The sequence below is a fragment of the Rhea pennata genome, chromosome 8 (assembly GCF_028389875.1).
Source record: "Rhea pennata isolate bPtePen1 chromosome 8, bPtePen1.pri, whole genome shotgun sequence".
Classification (NCBI taxonomy): Eukaryota; Metazoa; Chordata; class Aves; order Rheiformes; family Rheidae; genus Rhea; species Rhea pennata.
Window position 1 is genome coordinate 7822736 of NC_084670.1, and position 23390 is coordinate 7846125.

Genomic DNA, 23390 nt, shown 5'->3' on the forward strand with positions numbered 1-23390 from the left:
AAATGTTATCCTGTATTTAGAGAAAATCCAGAGAGAAGGAAGAGAAGAAACTCCTACCTTTTCTTCCTCTTTGGCCTTCAAAAATTTTTTTGGTTTCTTTCTGATGTGTAAAGGTGGCTTACAAACCAGTAAGCCTGGAAGGTTTGGCCTTTACTGTGGTGATTTCTTTCTTTAAGTGTGATGGCTTAGATGAATGTGATGTGCTGGTTGTTGCTTAAATCAAGACTTAGGAGTGTACTAGAAAGAACTTTCTTTTAAAAATAATTAAGGCCTTCTGGTAAATCTTATGAAAATATGGTCTCTTATGAAAATATATTTAAAAAAATCGGTCAACCCTGCAATTCAAAAAAGCCTTCTCAGGTAGTATCACCTTACTTGCTTAATAAAAAAAGATGTCTCTTTTTTTTCTTCAGAGTTCACCTACTTTCCTATATTTTGAAGGATTTTTCTGTTTCTGCAGAGCTAACATTTTTTTCCCAGGTTTTGAGGGTGTTATTTATTGTCTGGGTAGGATGGGAGGCATAAAAATGAGCAAAATACCATGCTTTTTGTATCTTACATATATCTTAAAGAAGGAACCCCACCGTTTTTCAATCTGCCTTCCTAAAGAAGCAAAGTCTATATGATTATGGTGTTCCTGTCTCGTCACCAATAGCTTTTGAACCTGTGGACTCATACCAGTTGTATTCTGAATTTCATGAAAGTAGAGCCAGGTACCATAGAAAGAAGTCCATTAAGAAAGAAGCCCTTATAACTATTCCAGACATATTGGAAAAGTTGAAATCAGCACTTTCAATTAGGAGTGAGAGACAAACCCCTCGCAAACCAGGCTTTATTAGTTCTGTTGCTCATAGAAACTGCTTGTTCTCCGTATGGGTTTCCCTAAGGAAAATGAGGGCCTGCATAGACCAGGTGGCTGTGCGACTGCTATCTCCACAAGTCTTTGATAGACCTGGAGCTACCCTGAATGCTCACTCTCTTGGAGAAAGTAAATGAGCTGCAAACTATATTTGTGTGTGTGCGTGCATGTTATGTGATATACACTTAAAAGGAAAAACTTTTTGATTGTTTTTATTTTATTTATGTTTAGACAGTGATGGATCACGATTTGAGGCAGTTCATAGTATCTGAATCAGTTCTCGTTCTGCATGTTGAAATAGTATTCTGAAGTCTTAGTCTGGTACAGCTATGACATTAGCAGGATATTGAGGAAAATCTTAAAACGTCTGTTTTGTTGCTACATTGATAGATAATGTTCATGCATTCATTGTTGTTGTTTAGAAATGTTTTGTTGACTATTTTTGCTAGTTGTCAAAAAGTGACTGTAAAAATGGTGCAAGGTTGTTCAACAAAACTGCTTTCTCTGCATGTTAAAAATCTTAGTTTACAACTGTCCATTCCTGTTACCCTAATGGGTCTATGGAGCTAAGAAGGAATGAGTAGGATTTAGTTTTAGATTGTAAATCAACTACAAAATGACTTATGAAGGATGCAGATACACAGTTGAATTAGTTTGCTTAATTACTCCGCCTCTGCTGAGATGAGGTTACTGCTTTCACTGTGTGCTCTTATGCTAAGATGAGCTGAATTGGTTGATAAGGGCTAAGAGTGCATATGGACGGTAGCAAGTCAGCTGAACTGCAGAGCTGATTTGGAAGAGCTGGGCAACTAAAACCTGTATTTGAGCCCTGAATTCCAGGTACCTTCTCCTCATCTGTACAGCCCGGAATTAAAAACAATACTTCATTGTGAAATTCTTTTTGGAGAAGCTGTATGCAATTTTTGTTGTGCATGGCTTAAAAAGGTCATGTAGAGCTTATGGGGCTGATAAATTACACTTAAAATCTGGTTATTATAGAAATAAAAAATTGCTATGTATTTGCTTAATTATAAATAGAACCTTAAGCTGTCACTCTTGCAAAGCTTTTTCAGAGTAAAAATGTATTCTGTAGAGTTGTCGATACCTTATCAATTCCTCAGAAGGCAGTTATGCTTTCAAGTGCTGAACATCGTAGTGTTTTCCACTGAAGAAATTATTTAAACAAAAGCTGTGGTAGAGATTTTTTTTTGTAAAATTAGTAAATCCTTTATAGGTTTGGGACAATCCAGTTGCTTGCATGTTATACTCACTTTAGAAAATATTCATTGTAAATAATATATTTTTAATAGTTTTCTTCAAATTGTAAAGAGTTTTTGTTATTTTATATGAGTTAATTGTAGCTATTTAATGTGTCAGTAGATGACTAATTCAGATGTCATAGCAAATAATCATATTAAAATGTAATTAAACTACAAATGATGTAATTATATATATTCTTTTTCTCATTCTTCTTTTCTTTTCCCCATGGTAGTGCTCATGAGCTTTATTTCTGCTTTATAATGGAAACAGTTCAAGCAGGGAATCTAGATATTTGATGGCTTGCTTCTGTATGTTGGGAAGCACGTCACAGAATCATAGAATGGTTAAGGTTGGAAGGAACATCTGGAGATCATCTGGTCCAACCTCACTGCTCAAGCAGGGTCACCTAGGGCATGTTGCCCAGCATTGTGTCCAGATGGTTTTTGAATATCTCCAAGCAAGGAGACTCCACAATCTCTCTGGGGAACCTGTTCCAGTACTCAGTTACTCTCAGAGTAAAGAAGTTTTCTTCTGCTCAGACTCTTCCTATGTTTCAGTTCCTGTGTTTCAGTTTGTGCCCATTCCCTCCCATCCTATCGCTGGGCACCACTGAGAAGAGACTGTCCCAGTCTTCTTTACACCTTCCCTTCAGATACTTATACACATTGATAAGATCCCCCGCCTCGGCCTTCTCTTCTCCACGCTGAGCAGTTCCAGCTCTCTCAGCCTTCCTCATATGAGATGCTTCGGTCCCTTAATCGTCTTAGTAGCCCTCCACTGGGCTCACTCCAGTAGCTCCATGTCTCTCTTGTGTTGGGGAGCCCAGAACTGGACACAGTACTCCAGATGTGCCCTCAACAGGGCTGGGTAGAGGGGGATGATCATCTCCCTTGAGCTGCTGGAAATGCTCTTCCTAACAAAATCCAAGATACTGTTGGCCGCCTTGGCCACAAGGACACGTTGCTGGCTCACGATCAACTTGTGCACCAGGACCCCTAGGTCCTTCTCCCCAGAGCTACTTTCCAGCAGGTCAACCCCATACTGATGATTAGTACTGTACACTTTATCTACATCTGCTTTCTAACTTCCGTAATAACAGATTCCTTCCCAGATACAACTTCTTACTTCTTTTCCCCTACTTTTTTTTGTTTGTTTGTTTGTTTTGATCACTGTGAGAAGCTGCACTGGGAGGATATATGGGTATATATATGAGTGAGTGTGTGTGTGTGTATACATACATACATAGCTTCTGAACTATTCACTGTCCTTCCCTCACCTTAATCTCTCATGATGCCTCCTCTTCAAAGTAGGCAGGCCAAACAATAGGAGTTTTAAATAAAATAAGTCTTTGAGCAGCATGTAGGAAACTGCCAAATTTCTTCTGGCCAAGCAAGGGTTTACAGGCCTTTCAGATTGTTTTAGCAACCAACTTCCAGCTTGAAAGAGTCCCTGAAAAAGACCTCAGAAGAAAACTTAATTCTTATCTTGTACCAGAGTTTAGGAGAGTGAGCTAGCAGGCTTAGGCAAGTCTGCCAATTGCACTGGATCCTCGTGTAGTTTTTATCAAAGGGAAACTTTTGCATCTTCACTTCTGTCCCCTGTCTCCTAGAGGAATATCTTCTGTACTTTGTCTTCTCAAGGTCACTCTTTGGGTTCTTCGTAGCCTTTCCTTGTTGCTTGGTACAACTGTGTGAGCAAGGAAGTAGACAACGAACTTTCTAAAAATCTGCTTCAGTATAAATTCTGCAAAAGGAGTTGTCTCATCTGTCTGTTGTCTTGGGAAAGGCCAGATAACATAAGAACTTCTGCATCATTCCTGGCAAGAAACCCTTGGGAAAAGAATTAAGATACATGTAGTGATGGATATTCAGGCTTTTCCTGATTACAGAACATTTACCATAAACAACAAAAACCAAGAGATACTTTCAAATATAAGTTGCATACTTTTCATGGTAAAGCAAAAGGATGAATTGTGTTAATGTAAATGAACAGAACCACAAAGAAAACAAAGTTCAGTGATCCCTGCTTCCAGCAGATTATGAATATTCAAAACCAGTTGATATGAAGAGTCATACGAGGAGTTTGTCTGTGTCTGGGGCTTAATAGAACTTGTAGTTGCAAAATTCATTCATTGCCAAATAATAATTTGGTTCCTGAGCTTCACCTTGAAAAATCATCCTAATTTTTTAATGTAATCCTGAAGAGACAGTCTTTAAAATGCTGTCCTGAGCAAAGGCAAAAGTAGATGAAGCCATTCAGCTTTCAAGCACAGTCTCTCTCTCTCTGTTTGTCAAAGCCACCACCTCCATTGCAGGTTTATGATAGACTGAATCCTACTGTAACTTCAAAAATGACAATCTCATCCTCTGCACTCCTCAAGCTTTCTTGCAATAAGTATATAAGCTTTTGATTTGCTAGGGAGTGCTTTAAGGTATTTTCTCACTTAACTTCAGAAGCAACTGCCTGAAATAAATCACAGAAGAGAAGGCAAAGTGATATATCTAAAGAAAAAACGAATGTATTTTCCTTTACTTTTTTTTTTTTTTTAAACACTCCAGATGTGAAGTAGGTGAAACTATATTAACACAACATGCTGAGCAAAGGAAGAAATGTTGTGTTCCGGAGAGGATCACTGGGGCCGTGACAGCCGTACGGACCAACAGCTGCTTACTGTCCACAGGCAAAATCTCTAAAGTGTCTTCTTGTGGTCACTTGTCCTCCAGACCAGTGTATTTTTTTTTTTTTTTTGTAGACATAGTGTATGTAATGCTTTTAATGTGGAAAACTTCAGCATAGAGTTTAGGAAGAGGGAATTGACTTTGAAGTTCTTTGCAATTTCCTTTCCTACTTCGTGTTTCTTACATTCATTATTGTAAATTGGGAGAAAAATCAAGACTCATCATGGAAAATGTATGAACTGTCAGCTTTTTTATTTCTTGGTGGTATAAAATGTATGTCTGTTTCTGTGTCTTCCCCACTCCCTCCTTTTTCTCTTTTATAACGTGAAGGAAAAACACAACTAAATATCTTTGGAGTTGAGGAAAGCTTATCTGTTTGCTGCTATCTAGCTCTGTGTTACTGCTATTAAAAAGGTTGATGGCTTTTATGTAGTTTTGTATAAACTAAACTTTCTTTTTATATAACTTTGATGGAACAAAAGGAACATGATCATGCTTCAGATCTTGTAAAAGTCTGGGCTGGTATTGCGTGTTTGAATACAGAGCATAGCTTTGACTGTGACCAAAGAGCAATTCCAGAAAGAAACTTAACTGTATCCATTTTTCCCATCTGGTGAAGTGTATCTGATATCCTTCCATGCTAATGGTAGCAACCAAGTGGCAAAGCGAGGAGCAGTGCTGGATCGAGGTTTCAGTTGAGCAGGAGGTGCTCTCTTGCACTTGGACTTAATTTAAATTGACGATACTGTTTTGTTGGGTGTTTTTGCTACTTTAAAAATGCTCTTGTGTTAGATTTCTTAAACCGGGTAGAGGCAAAGTGTAGGGCTAGAGCAGTGTGCAGACATTTGATCTAAAAGGAAAACACTTTAAATGAATCATTATATAAATTTTCATTTTAAATAGTTTTTACAGGGGTGCTCATTTGTGTTTGCAGTAGTGGGGTGGCACGCACGTAGGTCAGAAAGTCACGCTTGCCCTCTTCTTCACCTCTTACACTGCCCCGTGTAGCACCCGGAGGGAGTGTAGGGGAGTAAGATGGTGGTGAATGCAGTAGAGTTTCTTTAGAAATGTTTCTCGTTTTCCACAAAATATTTCAGCCATCACAAATTTAGCGTTTTAAGTATTTAAGTGCTCCCTTTCAAAGTAGTATGAGAGTCTTGATATCGAATGTAGAATTCTCAAAAAATCTTTTTGGGACAACCCTGTTGTCATAGTTTTACAGATAACTATTTTGTCTTGCTTTCTAAGCGTCTTCCTCAAGGTTTTACAAAAATTCTCTGGTGGAATAGAGCACTGTATCCAGGAGTCTGATGTTTAAGATTGGAAATCTGATTTCTAGCTTACCCTCTTCTAAGAGAAATGAAAGACCTGTACCTTTTCTGTCATGCTGCTGGAATTAATTAAAATTTAAGCATTAATATTCTGATTTAGATCAACACTTTTAATTGTATTTATTGCTTCTTTTTCTTTTTAGGCGTGTACTGGTATTGAAAATATTGATGAAGCTATAACGTTGCTTGAACAAAATAACTGGGATTTAGTGGTAAGTATTCTAAGAAAATGACTTCATAGATCACTTCCATATAACAGTGATGAGTCACTTTGCTGAGACAGCTACTGTTTTTATTTCAAATTTGGACAAGTCTTATGGCTGGGGCAAGCAAATTACATGCGAACTATTTCTTGTCTGTTAAAGCCTCGTTGCCAAGTAATGTAGTGCTGAGGTGTAATACCCTGGTATACTCTGATTCCCTTCATGCCCTTCTGATTTAAAGGAAAAGAAACAAATTAATGTTTCAAACTGTGTTTAGTTTCCTTTTCAGTTAGTTCTGTGCGTAGTTTTGTATGTAGAGTTATTAAGGGAAGCAGTTTAAGAAGATGTTTAGTCCATACAAATTTTTGAGGATTGAGGTACCTGTGGAATAAATGAAAAGTAAATCAATTTCTTCACTCTTTCTTGAGTTTATCTTGTTTAGAACAATGTGCAGACGTATAGTGGGAAAGCAAGGTAACAAGCAAAACAGTCTTATCTGTATTAAGTAAACTCTCTGCCCGGGATTATCAAGATGAATAAAGAAACCATTAATACATTTTCTTAAGATGTTAAAAAAAGTCCCCTTCCTGTAAACTTTAATACCTTTGACTTCCTCCTCTTTTTTTTTCCTTTCCAAATGACTGATCTCTGCACCAATCCAAGTAATCAGAAACTTATTAAGAGGAAGGAAAAAACGTAGTTCCAAAATTGACTGTGCATACAATTTCAACTGTTTACCATGTTATGATTCCAGATTAGTTGTCTTCATTTTAGTAATTAAAAGCTAAACCTCACTGAGATAGTGGGTTTTTAACTCGAGTTTGTTAGAATAAATATTGTACTTCTTCTAAGACATAAAGATGAAGGTGAAGTGACCTTAAAAGTTGTAATATTGTAATGACTTGTAAACTCAAAATTCCAAGTACATAGTATTTGTTTAAAATGAACGTTGGCCAAAGTATGCACGTCTTTATTTTGCAACGTGTCACAATATGAGCAAGAATGAGACAGTGAGCTAAAGGGAATGTGTATTATCTCTGTCTTCAAGCAGAGAAACCCAAATGTTTGTTGACAGATGGGTACAATTGAAACATCTTTTGTCAATGTCTACTGTTTTGAAAGCTAAAGTGTTTTTTTCATTCATGTATGTGAAGGCAAGAAATAATCTTGACTATTATCTTCAGATTGTAAGGTGCTCAATACAAGGCATTGAATTGGTTTGATAAGGTTTTGGGGGATTTGTAGATTGTAAAAGCTGCTCTACGATAAATGCTCACAAAAGAGGTTGATTGAGAGTACTGTGATGAAGAATAGCAAGAACAACTGAGGGGATTTGTTGTAATTTTCTTTCTTTCTTTCTTTCTTTCTTTCTTGAGATTGAGTATAAAAGCATAATAAAGTATTTGAAGGTCTGAACTAACAAAATTATTTAGAAGTAGAACATAGAAAAGGAGTACTGACCAAAAATTCAAGCTTGAAAGAGGCATATGTAACATAAGATAGGAAAGAAAATTGAGGATAAAGGAGGGTACTTCAGGGAGAGCACATGGTTGCTGAAACTATACACAAGATGCATGAGGGGAGTATCTATGAAAAGGAAACATTAACTCTTAGAAGAATAAATAAATAAAGGAGAGTAAAAGCGAAGAAGATGCCCAGTGATTCAGTCATGAATAGAACGCTGGCTGCTTTTTATTAAGAGTAGTCTTGAAGAAACAGACAAAGAAAATGCTGATCTAACAGGTAATTAGAAGCAAAAGAGTGAGGGAAGAGAAGATAAAAGAAATCTAAAGGCAGAATGTAAGAAAAGAACTCGGTAGCTTGCGATAGTATCAAATGTTGTTAGGCAGGGATTCCAGCACTTCAAAAGTCAAAATAGCACATGGGGAAAAAGACTCATGACTTCAGAGAAATGTAGGGGTGGTTTTTTTTTCCTTTAAAAATTGTAAAAAAAAAAAAAAAAAAAAAAAAAAAAAAAAAGTAATGTAGGAATTATTCCTGATCTGTGTTTTTTTTCTCAGAGAGGCTTATTACATAGGCCTTTTCTTTTCGTTCTCTCTCGCTTTTGTGTGCTCTTGCTCCCCTTGCTCTCATGCTCTCTTTTTCTCTTTTGCACTCTTTCTCTTTCTCTCTCTCTCTCTCTTTTTTTTTTTTTCCCTCCTTTGATTCAGTAGTCAAGTACAGATTCAATGCCAAGAAATTGGGGAGGAGGTAAGACTTGATTTAGATTGAAGAAAATGTCTTAGAGTTTTTTAACTGAAATGAAAAATTTAAAAATTCCTTATTTGGTACTATTTCATTCAAATTACAAAGCCCAAAAATGAAATGTTTTCTTTGGAAGGAAAACAAAGAAAGTGTATAGGACTTGATTCACGAGACATGAAGAATGTAGTGATGATTTTGCTAATGGTTTCTCTATCATTCTTTGACCTCCAATGTGTTAGGTAAATGGGAACATGAACATGACTGTATTCTCTTATTTCACTTCTAGTTTTGTCAGTTGCTTTCAAGCACAAAGTTTTTGATAAATGTGACCTGAATGCAAAAGTTGGGAATGATCAATATTTTCGTGATGAATTTATCATTGCTTAAAAAGAATTGAACCCAATTTATCGGTGAAGAAGTAAGATGTGCCACCCTGTCCTATAGTTTTTTTAATTAATGTGAATTCCCTTATTATAATTATTTTTGTATTAAATTCAGAGCTCTATATTTGATCAGAAAAGCTTAGTGAGGCACTCAGGGAAATACTAAATAGAAAGGCAAGCAAATTCTGTGGGATGTCAAGATACATACAGGGACACTTCTGCAGCTTTGCAGGGGGAGAGAAAAAAGAAGAGGAACAAGCAAGCAAGTATAAGTTGAGGAAATTCTTGTCTCAGAACAGATTGCTTTCTTGCTCTTCATTTAAGCCATCTGTATCTCAGTTCCATTTTACTGTTTGGAAAATAGTTGTGAACTGTGCATGTCTATGTTAGGAAACCAGGTTGAATACTCCCATGAGCACCTGTTTCTTCTTGAATTCTATGCGGCTGTTCTCAAGGGAGTTGTTATTTCTCTGGGACTTCAGCCAAAACAACAACGAACAAGTAGTCCTGATGAGGTTGAAAGCAGAAGGATCCCAAAACAAAAATAATGAAGTACTTACTAATATAGGTCAAGAAAATAAGTACAAGAAAAAGTACAAGAAGGTCAAGAAGGATTGTGCAAAGGCAACAGAGGGTTGTATACTTTACAAAGCAAAAGAAAGAAATCTTAATTTCCTCAAAATAAGGAAGCTACCTCTATTCTATGTTTTACGTTGATTACTATTGGTACCTATCTATCTGTATTTTAATGACTTCAAAGGTTAAAAAATTAGTGCATTAGACTAAATCTTCCTAGTAGAGACAATCCTGATTTGTCTGTTTTTTGTCTTGTATTTGAATTTTGAGTTTTGCATAGGTGTGTGAACTAGAGAGTGTGGGTTTTTTTTTTTTTTTTTTTTTTTTTTTAGTATCAGTCACTGTAGCTACTAGTTTCTCTTTCAGACTGGTTCTGCACCTTTGAATTACTCCCTACCTCCTAAATAGCCAAAGCATGTGTATGTAATGACCCTCTCTTTTTCTAATGTCATACTTTTTTTTTCAGAATTTGTTTGCTCCAATGTGATATTCCTACATCTTATTTTTTCATATGCCACTTTTTTTTTAATCTCTTCCCTTCTCCCCTCCCCCTCCCCCAACTTGTTAGTAGGGTTAATATCAAGAGTTAAAATGCCACCCAACATTTCCTACTATCAGGAATATTATCCTTGCCTGTTACTTCAGTGAGTGTTAGTGTTTTGTATTTTTTGGACATTGTCTTACCTTTAAACAAAAACACACAAGTGAAGGTTAAGGAACTACTTTCTTATTTAGTTGTTCCATGGCCACTTAGATTTTTTACTAAAAATGCATTTGAGTTCTTTCTTCTTTTCAATTTAGAACTGAAGCATGACCTTGCAATTTTTGAATTTTTAAAGTTGCATTACCCCCAAAATTAGAAATCTTCACATGTTATGTTTCTGTGTCTGCCTGGGATACTTAGGCTAATATTGCTATTGTTTTTATCTTCCACCTGGAGCTAAATAAATTAGATTTAGATCTCTCCTAACTCTGCGTGTTTTATGGCTTTCAAATCACATCTGTAGCTGTTTGAAGTCATGTACGAAACTATCCTCATAAATGTTTGGTTGCTAGGTCTTCAGGTGCTCAAGATCAAATTGATCACGAGATTGCTGCAAAGGAATTTGTGTGAATAATAGCGTATGAATTGCTTGGTGGGATCATGAACTCTAATCTTGACAATAGTTTCCTACTGCTGCATAGGATTTGGACTTTGTGGTGGTCTACTCTTTTATGTTATGGAACATAGTAGCCTAACAACTAGGCTTGTATGCTACGTGGTAAAATGTTACAGAGGTTCTATGAAATACAAAAAGTCAACAAAGATAATATAATGATCTCCTCTGGTCTTAATCTTTATGAAACCATACTTCAATAAATGGATCCATAATTCTCTTAAGCCTACCAGGATTCCTGAAATGTTATTTCTGAAGTGTAATTTCTTTGAGATTTATTAACTTACAATAATTTTTAACTGCTAAGGAAGCAAAAGTTAGGAATTTTTCTCACTTTTAAAACTTGATGGTTTAAAATTTGCCCACGGCAATCTTGCCCGTTCAAACTATGATCTTCTGCTTCTGCATTTGAAGGTAAGAATGACAATACACAGGTGTCGTCTTAAATACTGTGTAAAAACAATAAAATAAAAGCATAAAAAACCGCAAGGCTGTGTCTTTTGAACTGTTTCGAATGATGGGACGAATTTAAAGGAAATGAAATGAAAGGAAAATTTAAAGGGAATTTATGCAGGTGATGCTTCTTGGTTCTATGCAGTGTGTACCTTCATGTATCCGGGGTTATTACTTACGCGACAGCTCTTTACTCTCCTGATGTCGAATGTTTATATCTGTGTATAAAACCTAGTCTCCTGTAGCTTTCACAGATTTAATGAAAAACTCATCCTTCATTGATGGCTCAAGTTTGTTCTTTATTGGTAATCAGAACAGGATTTCTGAACAGAAAGTGGGATTCACTATGTGCTTAATTTTCTACTTTTTTTTTTGATCACTTCTGTTATTTCTTCAGAGTTCAGTGGTTTAAAATCAGTTATATTTTACATCTTTTCTAGCAGACTTTGCAATGTAGATACTACTTAATACACTTTAAGAAAAAAATAAATTTCATCAGAATAAAGGGATGGGAAGGAGTTCTCCTACATTCACTTCACTATAAACACTGCATTTAATTTAAATAACCCCCCAAGTTCCCCCCCCCCCCCTTTTTTTATATATGGTCTTAAAGTGGGCATTTTTTTCCCTCCTCACAGAATTTTGTGTCTTCCTGCTATACTTAACTTCATTATTCTGTACTCTGGCAGAGGCTCCATGCACAGTATAATTTCAGTAAAACCAGCAGTTTAGTGCACCTGTAAACGTGACTGCTTGCAGTTCCTTTCGTACACAGCTTCCAAGGGTCAGCTGACAAGTTTTTTCTACATCTTAGAAAGAGAAAAATTATATATTACATCTGTTTTTGTAAAGCTTCAATTCTCAACTGTTGTTTTTCTTTTTAATTGAAAACATACAGAAGATTATTTTTGCATGTTGCTGTTTAAAATCTTTTAAAATTGGCATTATATGTCAGTTTTTCAAATATAAATATCAATTTTGTTCATACATACTTGCTTATATTTACTTCTATGGGATCTTGTCTTTTGGAAAGATTTTTTTTTTTTTTTTTTAAATTGAACTAAGAAAAATGAGCCATGGCTTTATGGGTTTTTCTTTTATTATTGATTCCATTGGAGGTGTCATTTTAAGTGGGATTCCTAGACAGGAAATGGTCAGTTGCCTCTTTGACAGTTATCAACAGTCTTTTTTTTTTTTTATCTTTGATTGCTTTCTAACCACTAACTTAGTTCTTTTGTTATAAAGTATAATAAAGCAAAGTGTAAGTTAGTAGCAGCTAATACACTACTGATGACTTTTTTTCCCCAACTGGTTTGCCCTACAGAAGCTTTGATGTGATATCTGTGTACATTTTTAAATCAATTTGAATTAGTCTGCCTTCAGAAACTAGGTGGTGATAATAAGTTTGGCACAGGGCCATTTCTTTTCCTTAAAAGTGGACCAGTATTGTCGTATGTTGCCTCTGCCTGTGGGAGGTAGAGGGTTTGTGAATGTTTTTTTTTTATTATTATTATTATTTTTAATTTAAGGAGATTTTCAGTTTTTGTTTCAGACAGTTGTCCTCTCCTGGACCTACATGTTCTGCTGAATATGTGACCACCAGCTTGGGTAGGTGATACTTGCTGTCGCTGAAGTGAGCAGCCCGGACAGCAGCTAAAAAGCCGCCGCTGGCAGAGCTATGGAAAGGGAGGCTCCGACTTCGGCGGTGGGAGTTAGGTGTTGGAGGGCTCACGTGCCGTTGGTGCAAGCATACTAGGCACGATGCCTGTTCTCCACGAAGTACAGGAAATGCATGTTTCTTATGTGTCCATCTGCAGCATTAACCTTTACAGCAGAACACAATCGGGCTAGAGAAGGCCCTTTTGGATGTCTGTTAATGTACTGCTTGTTATAGTAGGGGTTTTGCTTGCAAAAAAGAAAATCTTTTCATTTCTCTCTCTCTCTCTTTTACAGCTTCCTAGGGACACTGTTGCATCTTTGAGCAAGCTCAGGTGCCTGCTGTATGTTTTGTGCAAGTTTCAGGCAGCTGGGCAGTAGCAAAGATGACTAGCTAATTCTCAGCAAAATGTGATTATTAAGTCCTTTATTTTCGTATACTTTTGATTGCCTTAAGATTAAGTAAAACAGATGCTTCTTTTTTTCTTTTCTTTTCTTTTTTTGTTTTTAAATATATTTTATACATGGAATGCCCTGAGAACTATGCGGATCTGTAAACACTTGTATGTGTAGTATGGCTTTTCACATAGCTGTAAGCACATTCATCTTTAAAAAAAGCTAATACGTATGGAGGAAATGGAAATTCTTGCTTTGCAGAATGCAGGGTAACAGTGCTTTTTTGTTGTCTGGGTAATGTGCTTCCAGAAAGGAAGATTGCCTCTGATAGCAACGAAGTAGCCCGGTCTTCATGGCCTAATCAAATCCCATATATTTCTTTCTTTCTTTCTTTCTTTTTTTTTTTTTTTTTTTTTTTTTTCCTGAGACTTAAGGGCACCAGTTGACCCCTCAGGTGCTGTAAAAGTGCTCACTATATTGCCCCCGTAACATTCATTTCATGTGACGTGGCAAGCGCAGCTTGCAGTTGGTCCTGTTGTGTCTCTGCGTTAGCTTTGATCCGTTGCCTGCAAGTGGTCTGCTAGGCATCAAGACAGCGATCAGCAAACTCCAGGTTGAGATAAAATGAAACCCAAACCAGTGAAAGGTGTCATGTATATGCTCTGCGTGCACACAAGCCAGGGTACAAACAAAATAAGGGGACAATAAAAGTAGCAAATGCCTAGCTTGAATGCTTTCAACTTTCGATTCTTTTGAATGAAATCATTATTGTATTACATAAAGTTGGTCCTCAGATTCTCCTCCCCCCCCTACAAAAAAGAAACCCACTTAAATGATCTTTGGATTTGTTTTCTTACTTGGATGACCCTTTGCCTTTTTATCGTGAGGTTGAGAAACACCGCTTGGATCAGGTTAACGTTGCCAAATCTTGTGATATTTATAAGGAATCCCATTAAAGTTGTAATCAAAGCCATAGTTCCTGATGCTGCATAAATATCCAGGAATCTCAGGTTTCACAGTGATCCCCCTGTAAAGAAAGAGGCTGGGACAGAGGACAGTTTCTGGCTTGCTTATAAAGATTTGGAAACTGAAATGAATTGCTTTCCTCATCCAGAGTCTGCCTTCCTCAGTATTGGAGTCCTATAGGTCTTGATTGAGACTGTTCAGGTGGGGGAAAAAAAAATCACAAAATGCTACTTACCCCTACAAAAAATAACAAAGTCATGTACTAGATTCAGAGGAGAATTTGGCTTTTTTAGTTTATTCTATCTTCTTTCTTATTGTGACCTAAACCCAAGACCTCTTTTGGGTCCCCGCTCCCTAGCAAATTACTATGCCTCCTTAATAGGAGAAGACCTAATCTGAGAAAGATTGTTTTGGAGTTTGGTGAAAATAGTTTTAATTTCTTTAAAATACTCCTCTGTTGAAATATTGTGCTTATTTCACAGAAAAGGTCTTAAAGGCCTCAGTGCTTAAGCTTTCGTTTTTGGAAAGCTGACACTATGCAATTTCATTCTTATCTTTTATTTTAAAGGTGCTACTAAAATTTTAACTTTAAAAGTCACGTGAAAGTATTATGTGTTTAGTAGGTGACTAACTGTATTTAGGGCTCCTTTTGGTCTACCATATTTAAACAGGTTGAGGCCAAAGGTTGTGAAGTTTACAACTTCACTGAAACCACGAATTAGGATTTAACACTTGTTCTTTTGTTTTTCAATTTGAAGGTTGTTTTTTGGGAGAATGAAAAAAATGATTTTTTAATTTAAGGCAGCTAAGAGTTATAGCTTCAAACCTACAGCTCCAAACCCATGTTTTCTCTAGTAAGGTTTCACGTATACACTGCAGTTTTATTGATTCAGCAGAAGGGGCTATTCTCACGTAACTGTTTGGAGGAGGATATAGTGAGGTCAGGATTTTTCTCACAGGATAAAACTGGTATAGCATAGGTCCAAAAATCTGAGCAAAGTATCTTCTAAATGAGTGCCATTTTCTTCCTGTTAAGCTGTAGTAATTCTTCAATATCTATGAAGAAATCTATATTTTCTACCCCTCCACAATTTTAGCAAAAGTAATGATTAACTTGCAATGTTGAAGACAATTTTCTAGACACAAGAATTTTCATCTAAAATATTTTCCTTTGATTCATAATTGTTGATTTAATTTTGTAAATAGAAAAAGTCTGCTTTATCCACTGGAGGATAACAGAGAGACTGTGGTTCTGTTTTACAACTGTATTTTGCAGCCATGTGGCTGTGATGATGCATGTGATATGTAATTCTGATTTGCAAGACAGCTGAGTAGTTCTTTAGGTAGGGCTTTGCTGTCGACATTGTAAAGTAATGTAAGCAACGTGTATCCTCTCTAAACAATAATTGGAGCTTAGTTGCTTTAAAGAATGAGCTCCCCTAAGTTTTTCTTGCACAGCAGTGTAAAGTCATCAAACAAGCAATGGGACTAATAGAGGTAGACTTTTTTACAAAAAAAATGACTCTATTACAGGAAGTAGAGAGTTATTTTTGTTCTGAACATAACTAAAGGAACCTACCTGTGATCACAGCTGTGTCCGATAACGTTACTATAGTGATATGCACTCATTAGCCACCCTACTTTACATCTCGCAAACATGTATTTTCAGCAGCTTGTACCTCTGTACTGGCAAATTCGATGAAGATTGCATAGCACTAATTTGTCCTGAAATGTTCTAATTTAAAAGCAAATTTCTAGAACTTACAGTTAAGTGAGGCATAGTTGATTTTTTTTTAATTGTCCTGAAAGTTTGTGATATATTACTGTGTGACTATTCGAACTGAAAATTGCATACGTTTTATAGGTATGTGTTTGACAAGTGATTTGTGTGTCCTGGAATCATTCTGGGAATGTATGGATAGGAGAAAAATGAAGTAAATTGTTTAAATTGAGAAGCTGCATCTGTGTAGATACTGCATCTTAGCAAAGGAGCCAGGAATCATCCAGACGCATCAGTCTGAACTTTACTTTCAGAACAGAGTACTCTAAAAATGGATTTATTTATGTTGTTGAATGTCTTAACACTTCTAGTTTTATTTAAATAAACTAGCTTTAGCTGTGCTGGAAAACCTAGGTTGCTGCAGTGCTGGTAGTGTCGCATAGAATATCATTAAGTGTGAGAAAAAATATTGTGAAACTAATTGTAGATTGCTCTTCTGCTCTGAATTTTCCATTTTCTAGGCTTTTAAGCTAAATTTTTTTAGAGCTATATGTTATTACTGACAAATGATTAGGAAGTGTGTTGACTATAGTTAGGGTAATTTGGGAACTGTTGCATGAGATATGTTTTGTGTTGTTATACCTCTTGAGTAAAAGGGATTTTAGTCTGTGCATGGTATTCCTAGAGCTTTTTGAATTTTCTTGTGTCCTGAGATGTTATCCCTGTCCTGTCTTTTTCGAAAAGCTTTCTTAAAAGCTAATATGACATGCAATGAGTATGCTTATTTTACTGTTGGTTTTTTCAAAGCTGAACAGAAAGTATCTTGTCCTGGGGTAGCAGTCTGTGACCCATGCATTTTAGTGTTGTCATTCAAATGTACATAAAGTAATTAGGAGGGGAGAGAAATATGAGAGTTGAGTACCTAGATAGTTTTTGAGGCATAGTTTTTGTTTTATTTGTCTTTCCTGCTGTCTATTTTAATTTTTGAGGAAGAACAAGATGTGTTTTTATATCAAGCATAAGCTTCCATTTCTGCTACCCTAGAAAATGAAGCAGCATCAATGTAAAAAGTTGTGATGTTAATCACTAGGGCCAAGATGCTTGTATCTGTGCGTGCCATAAAGTAGAAGCTGCACTACAGTCTGCGCGTCTCCCTTTCTATATGAATGAGTTTTGAGTAGATAGTTCTGAGTAGATTCTTTTCTTTTATTCTTGTTGAAATCCAAGTTTGATTTTAGGTAGGTATAAATATGTTTGTTATTTATTTTCGGTGCACTGTAAAAATACATCCAATTAGGATATTTGTTTAATTTATTATTGAGGTTACACTCTGTAGAGTTGCACAGTGACAATATAAAATTAAAGAACTGTGCAAAGCGCATTCCCTCCCCTGCCTCGGGATTATAAAAATGTATCTAACTGTTGAAAGGCTTCCTAGTACGTTTCGACATATTGTAGGAGCTACAGGAAAAAAAAGTTTGTAGAAGCCACCAACAAAGTAGGAAGAAATGGGAAACCACATCTAGAGTGCTAATTGTAAACTATTTCAACGCGTGTCTCTTGCTGATGAAATGAATCATCTGTATGAATATATTCATGTGGTGTTTTTGATGAAATGTTAATTTTTTGTTTTACTAGCAATTCTATTGTTTTGTAGCTTTTCATGAAGTATATTTGTTGTAAAGAAAGCAAGCTGAAATAAAGCAGAATGCATAGAAGACACTTCATTGTAGTTCAATTACAGCTTTTGGTTAAATTTTAACCACGATGGGGACAAATGTTGGCATTCTGTAAAAACTTTGTGGGTGTAACTTCACGTCTAGCACTTGGAAGTACTTTGAGACTTGAGAAGCTGGGGAAATGCCAGCAAGTATAAGACGAGCTACAGGAAAAAGCTGACTCGCTTCTTTGCCTTGTAAAACCTGCCAATGATAATAAAGGTAGAGGTTGCTTCTGTTAGGTTACTACTGGGGCACAATTAGTAATTTTTTAATTAAATGTTATTCCATTCATTTTAAAATTTACAGTGAATCATACTTTTTATAACTTAAAGTTGTAACAGTCACTACTTGTTAAAATAATGATTTTGAAATATCTGTTTATAGGTCTAGTATGTAGGAAGATGGTAGTATATCTTGCTTGGAACAGTCTCTGGTCTAAAATAGCTGGTATTTCTGCAGAATGTTTAATAAGTTTCACATTTAGAACTAGCACATCACAGACTTGTCCGTAACAGGCAAGATTCAATTGTTTCATAAATAAAAAGTCATGTTCCTCTACTTTGGAATCTCGTGTTACAGTCTCAGTGTCTTGGTGCAGGAAGAAGTGATTGTGTGATAGCAGATTTTGGTAAACTTTGATTATTATTGATCTCTATTGACTGAATTATTTGACTAATGCTTGCAGTACGGCTGCTTTTTTCTTGTGTGAGTCAGTTAGCAGAACGTCTTCTGCTGTTCATTCCCTGATTTTCCCCCTTTTCGTTGTTATAATATGATCGGGGGAAAAGTCCATGCATACCCTGCAGTACTTCTATGTAGTTTCCTGAAATCATGCAATCAGCAGGTCAGAACAAATGTTTTGACATGTCTGGCGTTACCTGCTAAAACATAGCAAGGCTAGTATCAGTTCCGTTGAAAATACGAGCCCAAATTAATACTTGCCAAATGGAGAGAAGAAAATATTAGAGAAGCGTAATTTCATAATATTTACTGTTTTTACTAGAATGTATAAATATAGCTGAACACTGAGTTAATTTCCTTGTAAGAAATACTTCTGTGCTCCAAAGGAACTGATGCATCTCCATACTTCTATTTTTTTGCTTTACTGTTGTATATAAAAGTGCATTCCTTGTCACTCAGATTTATAGTTCGGAAGCAATTTAAAATTCACGTTCACTTTTTGATCCCTTCATACATGTGTTGTCTCACTAGTGCTTTTCTTCTATCCCTTTTCATTTAATTGTTATTTTTTTCCCCCTCTGGGCAACATTTGTACTTTTTTTGTTTTTTTGATGTTTAACTTTCTCATTTTACAAAACATTTTTAGTTTTATCATCTGTATATCTTGTATGAATACAAAATAAGATAATGGAGTTTAAATCTCTGAGTTAATTGATATAATTTATCATGTGAAAACAGTGAAATCAAAATATTGCATTTAACGCAAATTAAGAATAGAATTAATTTCAATGGAATTACTTTTTTAAATAGAATAGTATAAATGGCCTTTTCAGTGCTGTGGAAATACATTCTAAAATGCAAAAGATAAGAAATAACTTCTTGCATGTTTATGAGATTGCCTAGTGACAGCCTCTTGGTATATTTAATTTAATGTTTTATTTGCCTAAATTCAACAAGGAAAATCTTGATGGATTCAGTTAGACTAATAACATACAGGAATACTTATTGGTATTTCCAAAATGTAACTGTTACCGATTTTTTATTCTACAAAACTCAAAACATGATACATCTGTCTTGCATGCCATCTCTCACCTGTCTCTTTTTTCCCCTCTGTGGAGAGATTTTTATATGTATATTTTGTTGAATATTTACTTGTGTAATCAGAATGAGAAATAAATAAATATAAGATTAAATACTGAAAGGGTAAGTCAAATATTAAGATAGGTTTCTGTTGTTTTGTAGTGTTTAATAAAAAAAAAAAAAAAGAACTCTGTTATATCTAAAAGCATAGCCCAGAAAACTGCTAGCACTGCTTCCTCTGAAAAGTTGCCTTTATTTCAACTAATGTAGAAAGGAGTGTGGGGTAAACTTTGTGATTTGAGAGAAATTATTTTTATATCAGGAAGATGTTAAATATGTAATAATAAGAAAAGGCGATATGAACATGAAAAGCCACAAAATGCAGAACTTTGCTTCTTCAGCTTACCAGATACTTTAGACCAAATTTAAAATCTGAGTTGTAGCATTTGGGGAAAAATATAGGAACTGCAGCAGTGTGTATGAATGCAGCTCAAGACCATTGAAAAGCCCTTCTGTGAGCAACTCCGGTGAATTTTGGACCAGTTGTGACAGCTTTCTGTAGGTTTTGAACCATCCTGAGTGACAATTCACATACACAGGCGTTGGGTTATTAGTCTGGTCTTGCCTCTGGATAACGGTTGTTAATATGATGTCTAAGAAGCCTTTGATGGTAAAATCTAGGGCCATCTTCTAAGTGAGCTCTAAATCTTTTCTCTCACGCAAGACGTCCCCGCTGATCCCTGTGGAGAACTTTTGGAATGCTCAAATTTCTTAAGTATTTGGTAGCCTTTTTTAATGCTATCACTTTATTCTTTTCTGTGTTTACAAGAAACAGCTCTAGCACGATAGATGCAAAAGTATGTTGAATTTAATACATTTAATACTATAATTTGGAAGCTTGATGCCATAAAACAACAACAAAAATTATTGTTCCTTGGGACCTTCGTAACTGCTGCTCATCATTCCAGTAGCATATCATATTTCTGTCTTCCCATTCCCTAAAATGAACAACATTGTAAGTAATGTGTTTGAGTGTACCCTATATCCTTAGATGGTGACGGAGTCATGGAATAGCTTACGTTGGATGTTACTTCTGGACATCAGTCTAATCAAAACAGGTTAGATCAGGGCCTTGTTATTAAATAAACAATTTAAATTCCTGCACATATGACTGGAATCTCAAAACAAAATGTATAAATAAGGAATAACTAAATCTGGCTTATAATTTCCTAAAAATCTGGTTTATAATTTCAAAAAAAAAAAAAAAAAAAAGATAATTGTTTACTGAAATATCATTCGAACTATTACTTTCTCACTTCTATTTATCTCTTCCAGTTTAGAACCCCGTTACAGTGGTTCGTATGTGGGTAACATTCAGATGCGCCTGGTTCTTGGCTTTGAAAAAATTGTATAAGAACTCTGTTGTTTTCCAATTTGCTGACCTTAACTCTTTCAGTAGTATTGGCATTAGAACAGAGAAAATACCCATTGCCACAGTGGTAGTGCTGTTTCACTCCTGTGAAATCAAGTGGATAGTTGCTGCTTTTTCCTATTTTCTTTGTGGATTGCACTTAGATGTCTTAAAAGAACATGAATACTAATATCTGTGCAATATTTATATGTACACTGCTACCATTTGTCATCTACCTAATTTTAGTCTTTGTGTTAATCAGTGTTCATCTCTCTATTTTTCCTCTATGGTTAATAGACCTCTGTCTTTCCATCAGAAAAAAAACAATGCTGCTGCTGCTGTTTTTTCTTACTCCTGTGCCCCTTAAATATCACCAAGTTCACAACACTGGGGATGTGAACAAGAGTTACTCATTTTTAAAGAAAATAGCTTGGAGCTTCTGTTGTGTTTGGCCCCTCTACTAGGTTTAGAAAACGCTTGTACTGATTTAATTCTCCAAGTGTGTTTTTTTTTTCTTTGAGAAATAAGGTTTAACAGAGAAAGTATGGAAAAGCCATGCCTTGCTGTGTTTCTTCACTGTTGAAGCAGCTAATTTTACTCAGAATAAAGAGAATTCCACTGAGTCAGCTGAGCATTGCTGGTTAGTCTGGTGGTACAAAAATCTGTATTTGCTCTCTGATTCCTACAGATGCAAAATAAAGGCTATGTTTGTCTTTCATCAGTAAATCCAAGTTTACCTGTTGATTGACAGGAATGAAATGTATGTTGATCGAGAGCGTTATGGGGTGAGAATGGAAGAAACAAACGAAAAATAAACCCCAAAGCCTCCCACTTTTTCCTGGAGGTTTATTAGATGAGTGTAATCAACAGCTGTGTATGACTGCAAAAACCACAATAATGATAAACACTCTTTATTTTTTTAAGAAATAAACAACCCACCCAGCATGCGGGGTGGATAAATTAATTTATTAAAGTGTTCTAGTAGAAAAGTTTGTTTTCAGTGTGACTTGATGGGTAGTTGCCTTAGCTTGTAGGTACTTGCAAGCCTTTCACTTGTCTTTCTCTTCTGATGTTATTTATATAATGTTTGTTTCTATATATCTTATTACAGCATCATAGTTATTTAACTGAATTCAACAGCTATAACTTTTTTGTCTTTATATAACACTAACTATTAATAGAAATTATAGAAATTTAAGATTATTTATTCCAGGAAAAAGAAAGCATAGCATTGAAAACTTGATTTATTCTCTTATGTTTATTAAGTGTTTATTTAAGCTTCATTTTTTGAATGTTAATTTGTAAAAATTAATTAATAATTTGCAAGATAATGACTGTCCATAGTTCAGTTACAGTCTTTGACTTCCTCCTCCTGGAGCACGGTCAGTCTGTGCGCTTCCAAATTCCATCTGCCTCTTCCTCATCTAGCACCACGCACTCACTCGCCAGCTGTGCTGGCCAACAGGCCAGGTATATTTGACATACGAGAATGGCTATTAGCAATACTAGAAGTTACGGCATTAGCAATGCATGAATTGCTGGTGGTACAGTAGTTCTAGCCAGTGCTGTTCTGCTTGATCTGCCCGGTGCTGGGACATGTTTAATAGTCTGAAGTTAGGAGGGTTCTGACTTCTTCCTTCCTGTATCTTCTGACATTAATTAGAATGAAACTTAAACTGCTCAGTAATAAAACGTGCAAGTCATCTTCGCCAGCTCACATAGTATCACTTTCAGTGCACCTAAAATATGAAAAACCCTAGCACTGAGGTGGCTTAAAAACATATTCTTTTGTGATGTAGAGAAGTCTGAAATGAATTGTCTTCCAAATACTGTTGAAAAGAATCTCATTAGGATTTTGCCACTGAACTTTTTTGCTCTTCTTGATGTGAAATATATATAACTTCTAAGTTTTCACAAACTTCTATAGCATCAGATGTGCTGAGAGTGCACTGAAACTTTTTGCAACATAGAATTGACCAAGGCTATAATAGGGTGAGAAGACAAGTGTCAGAAGTGGGGTTTGAGATTGAAATTGTAGCATGTTGTGCCTGTTCTAAATGTTATGCATTTCAGTATGAGATGGAATTTATTAGGATAATTTCAATAGGTAATACTTCTGTGTAATAGATATTAAGCTTCTGGTGATTAAAAAAAAATAAAACCAAAAATAAATCAGTGTCACCTAGAGCCCTGGTGAGAGGTGTTTGAATCCTTTATTGTACAGACTTAATTTTCTAAGTGACTAATAGAAATGAATCATAAACTGTTAAGTTTACAAATTAAGTTGTGTGGTGAACTGTATTGCTTTCCCCAGTGATACAAATTTGAAAAGAGATGTGAGAGATTTTTCAAAAGCAGTAGTAAATAAGTAAATAATTGGCTGCTGATTCATTTTAGGTGGTGCTTATTGTGCATCCTTACTGTTGAGAAGTATGTTTTTCAGCACTTAGGAAAATGAGGTCTTAATGGTCATATTGAATGTATTTGTAAGTCACTGTGTCTTTGCAGGCACTAAATGAATGGATTAACATCTGGATATGGCCTTAAGTATTGAAATACAAGTACCCTGATATGGTGGATGATTTAAACAGTTGGTATAAGTATCTTGTACCTGCATCCTTTGTCATCATGGACATCATACAAAGCAGCTGCAT

The 23390-nt window shown here is 35.7% G+C and overlaps 1 protein-coding gene across 1 annotated transcript in view; it reads left to right on the plus strand.

Moving 5' to 3' along the window:
• The window catches only part of FAF1 (Fas associated factor 1), a 172854-nt gene that overhangs the window by 11167 nt on the left and 138297 nt on the right, over nt 1-23390 (plus strand). Inside the window, exon 2 of the mRNA XM_062581391.1 lies at nt 6272-6340. Within this exon, the coding sequence (XP_062437375.1) occupies nt 6272-6340 (69 nt within the window). The remainder of the gene's footprint in view (nt 1-6271; nt 6341-23390) is intronic.